The sequence below is a fragment of the Helobdella robusta genome (assembly GCF_000326865.2).
Source record: "Helobdella robusta unplaced genomic scaffold HELROscaffold_70, whole genome shotgun sequence".
NCBI lineage: Eukaryota > Metazoa > Annelida > Clitellata > Rhynchobdellida > Glossiphoniidae > Helobdella > Helobdella robusta.
The window spans coordinates 142261-150917 of record NW_008705399.1 but is presented as its reverse complement, the minus strand read 5'-3'; the positions used below and the strand labels follow the sequence as shown (position 1 = coordinate 150917).

Below are 8657 nucleotides of genomic sequence, written 5' to 3'. Positions count from 1 at the left end.
TATTATTAGTGTTATTATTATTATTATTGTCACGATTGTTATTGACGTCATTATTGTCGTCGCCTTTGCACTCGTTTGAAAATAATTTGTCCAAGCCGAATTTCAGTATGACCTCTATCTTTTTTTTAAATAGAAAAAAAAACAAAAATTTATAATAACTTATTTTATATGTATTAATTGATAATAATAATAATAATATTATTATTATCATTACAATACTACAGAAGTTGTAGAAAGAACAAAAAAAACCTCACGTAGCAATATAACATACTTTTTCAAGTTTTTCATTTTGATTAGAAGATGACGACGACGCTGATGACGATGCTACATTACTATCACTACTAGTAGCAGCTGTAGTAGCAGCAGTAGCAGCAGCAGTAGTAGTAGCAGCTGTAGTAGCAGCAGTAGTAGTAGTAGTAGTAGCAGCGGTGTTCATAACAGCGTTAGTAAGCAATAACTTCTTAGCGGCTCTTCTCGTTATAATCTCTTCAACTGTATTCTTACCGACTAATCTTATGATTTTCACGTTCCTGTGTTTGTAGTGTTTTTGGTGTTGTCACAAATATGTTGTTGTTTTTTAGTTTTGTTATGGATGTGTTGTTGTTATAATATTATTGTTATATTATATGTTGTTATATTAATGTTGTTTTATTATCGGCTACCATAAAAACAATCATATTTTTGTCTTCATCGTCTAAAGACCGCCAGAGACGAGTAAAGCATCACTAACACGCATCACTAACACGCATCACTAACACGCATCACTAACACGCAAACACGCAGGCACACGAACGAAGTGAGGAAAGTGTCACACAAACAAACATCCGTCCGCAAGCTTTCTGTATATGATCTTCACGGCAATAGTGCAAGAAAATCACATTCTACGCGAATGAGTGGGTGGAAAGAAATTGGAAAACAGTTGTTGCTGCTCTGCCTGCGAGTTCTTAGTATTCTTCGTTGGTCAGCAACGCGGGCAGGCTCCGAAAGATTATTCTCCAATCTGACGGTCAACTTATCGCTCACTTCCTTCTTCACCTCAAACGTTCCAACACTTCAAGCAGCTGATCCACCTCATCAGCCATGTTTAATGAATTTTTTGATTGAGTCGACGATAGTAATTGCTAATTATCTTTCGACATACATTTTTAGCAGGACCACCATTTTGCTAACCAATCACAGACGAGGTCATGCACACAGCCAACCAGTCACATACAAGACCACGCCTATGCAGCCCACCTCTTCTGACCAATCCTGTGAGCCCTGGCGGCAGCCTGCAAGTCGTTATGTGGGTTGAAATCTTGATCTAAAAATATGACCGTATCGGCAGAGGTCAAATTGAGACCTTGACCTCCGGCCCTCGTGCTCAGTAGAAATGTCAAGGTCGTTTGATCGTTGTTGAAGTTGTTGACCGCCATGTTGCGCTCTTCTGCTCGTACGGAGCCATCCAGTCTCTCGTAGCTAATTTCTTGTGGGGTTGATGATGATGATGATGATCGTGGTAATGTTTGCGATGGTGATTATGTTGATGTTGTTGATGATGATGATGATACTGATGACATTGATGACAACCATCACAAATCCGAAACAACAACAACAACAACAACGAGAAAACAAACTTTGATAGGTGAGATAATCCTGAACGATGTCGAGAAATGATGTGAACTGCGAGAAGAGCAGAACCTTGTGATTGAGAGAGTGCAGGTGTTTCAGCAAGTTATGCAGCAGCAGCAGCTTCCCGCTGCTCGTAAAGAGATGCTCACCCGACACGAAGGGCTCGGGTTCGACTCCTGTTCAGGAAGAAATATTAAACTGCAATAAAATGATGAAATGCGACAGTTTTTTTTTACATTGATAACTATGAAGTTTTTGGGGCAATAATCTAATCGACGAATGAATAAAAGAATGAATGAATAAAGAAAGAAAGAATGAATAAAAGAATGAATGAACATAACAATCAATCAATCAATTAGTTAACCAACAAATCAATCAAGCAACCAGCTAGCCAACCAGCCAACTGACCAACCAGCCAACCGACCATTAAACAGATACGGATGGCAAACACACTTTCTTAACTGCATTAGGACGTTGTTCAACTTTGTCTTGTTGATGCTAGTACGAGAGTTAAAAAGTTCTGAAAAAGATTATTACCATTATAATTATTTTATTATGCAGATAATGAAAATAATAGAAAGATGAAGAAAAAAACTATCAATAAAAAAGAATAACCAGTATTTTTAGATAGGATTCCTTTATATAGCGCTAACTGTAAAGATGATAACGAATGGTACATCACTATTTCCTGTTTGGATGGAATGTCAAACAGTACATCTGCTTTTAATCTCTGTAGCATCATTGTGTCAAGTAACCTTTTAAGATCTGTGGAGAAACATTTAATTTATATTAATTTTTCAGTTTCTGTCTGTCTCTCTCTCTCTCTCTATTTGAGATTAATTTAGAGAAACAAAACATTTCAACTTAATTTAACTACCATCAATATTCATCAATCCATTTTTGCATTTGTTCACTCAATCAATTATCCATTTATTTATCTATATAATTAATTTTTTACCCATCCAACCAATTATTTTTTTCTTTATCTATTCATTCATTCAATCAATCATTCATTCATTCATTCATCAATCTATCTATCCATCCATCCAACTAACCGTCATCTTTAGATCGAACGATATTTTCATATTTCTTCAAAAAAGAATTCAGATGAGAATCAGAAAAAATTTGTGGAGAAATGAATGATAGGAGAGAGTAAAGTTCAGTCAAATTGTTTTGAATAGGGGTGCCAGTTAGCAAAACTCGATGTTTAAATGTGAACTGCAAGTAAATAATGAGGCTATCGTAATAAATAATAGTAATAATAATAACAATAATTTTAGTAATAATATTAATATTATGATTTTTATTATTAATTCTATTTTTAGCAACCTCCTTCAAGGCAATGTGAAGCTGTGATTGGCTGTTTTTCAGCCTATGAGCTTCATCCACTACGAGTGTCAACCAATCACGTTTCAAGAAATAACTTTGATCGACAAGGCATATCTGGTAGGTTAGAATTATCATCGATATTATTATTATAACTACAAAAAAGACTCAATAAACAATAAACAAAAAATAACAACAATAATAATAACTTCATATGATGTAAGAATGATGTCATATCCTGTATCACCATCATTATCATCATCATCAATATTATTATAGTTATAATTATTTTTAGTATATTTATTATTATAATTATTAGATAACTTTCTTCTTAATTTCTGTCTTTCATCTTTATCAGCGGTGTAGACCAGAAATTTCAAACTTGGGGCAAATCTAATAATAATAATAAATAACAATAATAGAAATAATAATTACTATAATAATAATGATAATTACAATAATAATAATATAATAATTATAAATATAATTATTATTATTTCCAACCTCGTCAGTTCATTCCTCCAATTATTAAGAACAGATAATGGTGTTAGTATGATTGAAGGAGGCCTCTTAAGTTTTTTTCCATTATCATTATACAGATATAACAAAAATGCAATTGTCTATAATAAATAATAAGAATAATAATATAAATTATGATGATAATATTATTAATAATAATAGTGATAGTAAATAGTAATATTATTATACAACCAGCAAGACAGAACAATACAAAACTACTTCTGTTCAATTCAAGTCTACAATGTATGAAAAAAAAGCCATTTCAAAAGTGTCATAACTCACAAGCAATTATAATTCTAAAATGTCTCTAATTTACCTGACAAGTCTTGCCTAAGCCCATTTCGTCGGCCAGTATGCTGCCAACTTCACATTCGTAATGTGCAATCAACCATTTAACTCCCTCAATTTGGTATGATCTGAGATTAACATTAGTCAGGCCATAACTTGTGGTAAGTATTTTTTCATCTAAGTGGAAACTTTCATTAAATTCATTTAGTTCTCTTTTTTTTCGGTTCACCAATTTGTGTATGAAGTCCATTATTATAGTATTACATTAATATAATATTTAAAATTTTTATTTAATTAAAGTAAAAAATAGTAAACTATTATTTTAGTTTTTGTCAAAAATGAAAACGAAAAACAATAGGAAAAAAAACCAAGAATAAATTTAAAATGATTATTATTATTTACAAAACCACTACTATGACCAAAAATTGTATGGTTTATCACCTAATTTTTACATCTCTTTGGTTTACAACGAAACATTTTCTTTCCGTGTCTTTCGGCCGTCGGTAATGTAAACAAATCAAGTCGGTGCGCGAGGTTTAAAAGCGAACTTTAGTATTAACAATTTAAAAGTAAACTTAAGTATTTACAATCCATAGATGTGACAGGCCATATAATTAGAATACGGACTCAGAAGTACGACTTCACGTTAGGAAGGTGAAAATTGAACAATGAACGGCCAAGCCATTTAATTAATATTTATTAGTTTCTATATTTATGTAGCCTCGTCAAAAACTTAAAAGATAACAACTAAATAATAATAATAATAATGATGAAAAACAATAGTAATAACAATAAAAATCCTTCTTTACATAAGAGAGAACTACACGTATAAAAGAACAGAATTTACAAAGCATGTGTTTCACACACGGCACACAATAATAATAATAATAACTAAAAAATATAATTATTAATACTATACTTAACAACAACAGCATAACAAGTTTCATTATTATTGTTGTTGTCGTTGTTACATTATTTAAACAAATACATTAATATCAATATAATAAATTAATCAACACATTATTATTATCACTGGTATTATTGTTATTGTTATTAGTATTATGGACAAAAGAATTGATAATTCACTAATTAACTTTGAAATAATTAAAAGATGACGTGTCGAAATAAAAAAAAAAACCGAAGAGAGGAAACTCGGATGAAACATTTTTTGAAGGGAGATTTGAAATCCAAAAATTTCCACAAAAATTGAATAATAATTAAAGAGCAAGTAAGAATAGCAATAATAGCAAGAGGAAGGGAAATCTCATATGCGAAAAAGCCAAACGAATTGCGTGTCTAATCAATCAATTAATCAATTTAATTAATTGATTGATTGATTAGATCAATCAATTTAGAAATTAATTAACTAAACCATATTAATCACATAATAATAATAATATAAAAACTATCCAAAGGTAATAATAAAAACTAAATAAAGAGAACGAAACAAATCACACTCTCTTGCTAATAATTTCAATTCTTAATTAAACGCTCAAATCCAATTGAAACTCTTAACTAATTACGTCAAACCAATTAACTTAATGACATGAATCAACGATGACGATGATAATCAATTTAAATAACAACAATAATAAGCGAGAATAACGTAAATAAGCAATAATAATAATAAAAATAATAATGATAATCTTGAGAAAGTGAAGCTTAATAAAAGGCAAATGTCATTAGTCAATTACATACAATGGCAAATAATCATAACAATAATAATAATATTAATAGTAATAATATTATTATTAGTAGTAATAATAATATACTGAAAAACCTGAAAAACTCAACAGACCGATACACATATTCTTTACTAAACAAAATGAAACAAGTAAAGATACTATGTAATAATAAAGATACTATCATTATTTATTATAACAATTTATTATTATAAGTAGTAGTAGTAGTAGTAGTAGTAGTAGTAGCAGTAGTTACAATGAGTATATCTCCGCCGATAACGAGTACCTTCATAAATCTCCAACTAAAAAAATACAATTTTTAAATCGGAAAAATCAAGCGCTGTTTAAAAAAATGAATTCCCGCCAAAATTTTAACGCCGTCATAAATTTGATCTTTCCTGGGCTAACTTCCGCCCAACAACACGTCCGGTCGGAATTTCAGTAACGTTTTCACTAATATTATTGTTATTTATTGTTATTAGTATTATTATCTATTATTATATTATTTTTATATGCTTGAGTAGGTGTGTATGTAATTTTATTGTTTCACAGTAACAACAAAGAAATTGAAACAGTAAAAAAAAACCAAATCAAATAATGAATGAATGAATGAACGAACGAACGAATGAATGAATGAATGAATGAATGAGTAAATAAATATATGAATGAAGATGCTGCTGAGGAAATGACGGCGACCGAATAATAATAAGAATAAAAAAACCAACAATAATAATAATAATAATAGTTATAACAAATCATAATAATCTGAATATTACAAAGGACATACTGATATAAACACATATACATACATATATGAAACGAATTAGTGACAAATCATCGTCCCACTACTACAATGATCATGACCATCATCACTACCATCATTGTTACTATTACCATCATCATCATCCTTCTCATCATCATCATCATCATCATCATCTTCCCCATCTTCATCGTTATCAGCACCATTCGCATAATCATAGTCAGTGATGGTTATGAGTGGTGATCATCATGATGACTGTGATTATTTGCAATGGTGTTTGTGTTGTTGTTGCTGCTGTTTTGGTTCCTTTGCCTGTTATGTTGTTGTTGAAGCGCATTTTGAATGTTGTTGTTGTTGTTTTTATGAGCAGTGGTTTTATTACCGTAATTCATGTTATTATTATTATTATTATTGTTGTTGTTGTATTTATTTCTGTTGTTGTTGTTGCTGTTGTTGTTGTAGGCCATAGGTCTATTATTTTTGTTATTATATTTACCATTATTGTAGTTGTTTTTATTGTTGTTGTTGTTATTGTTGTTGTATTTGTTTCTGTTGTTATTGTTGCTGTTGTTGTTGTTTCTGTTGTTGTTGGAATTTTCATTGGCTTGAGATGATAGTGATGTTGTTGTTGACGACGAGGTCGGACGCGATTGTTTTACTGCTGATGCGTTGACGTCATCGCTGCTGTTGCTGTTTGTTGCTGCTGTTGTGTTGATGTTGTTGCTATTGTTGTTGTTGTTGGATGCTACTGCCTGCACAGACGCAGCTGCTGCTGGGCCCTGGTTCTCGGAGTCTTTGTTCTTGCTCTCAGATGGCCTCCTGTGTAAAATGTATTATTATTATTATTGTTATTGTTGTTGATGTTTTACTAATTTTAGTGCCAATAGTAGTAGTTTGTAGTAGGGGTAATAGTGGTGGTAGTAGTGAGTGAGTGAGTAGAAGTAGCAGCAGTAATAGTTTTACGACTTGTAGTAATTGAAATGAAAATTAAATTCTGCTTCTTTGGTCATAAATTTATTGCTTTTGGATTCATCAGATTTCATCAACCGATTAACCAACCAACCAACTAATCAATCAATCAATCAATCAACCAACAAACTAACACAATCAATCAAGCAAGCAACCATCTAGTCAAACCATTCGACCAATTATTTAACCAACCGGTGCGGTAACATTTGTTGATGGTCCTTCAAAAGTTCTCTCAGTTTATCATCCAGCAGTTTATCATCCACTTACAATTAATCAATCAACCAATCAAATCAGACAAACAACCAGCCAACCAATCACACGCCAGCCCAACCAACCAACCAACCTGTACGATAAGATGTGTTGATGATGTTTCAACAGCTCCCTTAGTTCATCATCCAACATCTGCTTGCGTTGTGTCAATTTCTCTATCTCCTGATACAGATAATTAATAAAATTATATTAAATAACAAACAGCCACAACGTTATTGCTTCTATGAAGTTTATTACTAGAAGAATGTGTTTTCTAAGTATGTGTGGGCGTGAGTTTATGTGTATGTATTTCATGACATTTCTGTTACATTTATGGTTAGAATTTTTAGTTAAGGGTGGCCTATCCACAAGTTTATCTTTTTTGGTCATCCTTCAAAAATAAATAAATAAAATAAAGAATACAAAATGGTATCCATGCAATATCTAAAATGAAAATCGCAAATTAAGTTTGATTTTTTTTGAACACAGACAAGCCATTTTTGTTGTTTATTTCTACAGAGCACAAAAATACAAATTTAATTTTCTGCTTTATTGTATTTATATCATATATTTTTTTTTACATTATTCCAACAAATTTTGCCAAAAGATTCGATTTTGTTGAGTCTTGTACGGGCTTAACTTTTTAAAAATTGCTTCAAAAACAACTTGACTGGTTGATGAATAATGGCTAGAGTTTTGTGCAACAGCTGCTTTTGTTAACCTATCCTTTAACACAGAAACTGCATTACACAGTAAAATTCACACAAGATGAACACATTCTCAAAAGCAGTTCAGTTTAAATCCTAAATGTCGACATAGAAAGAAGAATAATGCTTGTGCGTGAGTGTGTATGGATGTGTGTAAGTGAGAAATGAATGTGTGTGAGTGTGTATGGATGTGTGCGCGTGTGTATGGATGTGTGAGTGTGTGTGATGTGTGTAAGTGAGTATGATACGTGTAATTTTGCATTTTTCATTTAACTGCTGTAATTTAACATTTAATTTTTCCCAGCTATTTTCTCCAGTTGCTTCTTTTTTGTCTCTCATGGGAACAAATGTTTATCTAAATTTTAATTGACATTATTTTGCAGAACTTTGACAATTCATGTTCCAGGTGGTTGTGCTAGATGACGAGTTCCTCAATGAACTCTCTCACAACCATCCTACCTTCTTATCATTATGTTGTATTATATTGACGAGGAAATAAAAGTATTGTATTGTATTGTGTTGTATACCTACAAACACGTAATGCAA

General features: G+C 31.4%; 3 protein-coding genes across 3 annotated transcripts in view; all 3 read right to left on the bottom strand.

Moving 5' to 3' along the window:
- Positions 1-433: 433 nt before the first annotated feature.
- On the bottom strand, positions 434-1373 carry HELRODRAFT_146283 (hypothetical protein; the record flags this gene model as incomplete). The annotated part of the gene is made up of 2 exons (XM_009031139.1): positions 434-530; positions 1237-1373. Coding segments are annotated over 2 exons (234 nt in total), but the record flags the coding sequence as incomplete, so codon positions are not given.
- An 85-nt stretch (positions 1374-1458) lies between these two features.
- On the bottom strand, positions 1459-4242 carry HELRODRAFT_115805 (hypothetical protein; the record flags this gene model as incomplete). The annotated part of the gene is made up of 8 exons (XM_009031138.1): positions 3773-4242; positions 3442-3557; positions 3147-3330; positions 2941-3054; positions 2667-2829; positions 2227-2376; positions 2036-2131; positions 1459-1787 (listed from the first exon to the last, which is right to left on the bottom strand). Exons 1-8 carry the CDS (start codon positions 3992-3994, stop codon positions 1459-1461), a joined length of 1374 nt encoding a protein of 457 aa, XP_009029386.1. The 5' UTR covers positions 3995-4242.
- Positions 4243-6628: 2386 nt separating this feature from the next.
- The window catches only part of HELRODRAFT_115802 (hypothetical protein), a gene marked incomplete at its 3' end in the record, with an annotated part of 5752 nt that continues 3723 nt past the window's right edge, over positions 6629-8657 (bottom strand). Inside the window, exons 12-13 of the mRNA XM_009031137.1 lie at positions 7499-7587; positions 6629-7005 (exon numbers count right to left, since the gene is read on the bottom strand). Coding sequence (XP_009029385.1) covers positions 6630-7005; positions 7499-7587 — 465 coding nt within the window. The remainder of the gene's footprint in view (positions 7006-7498; positions 7588-8657) is intronic.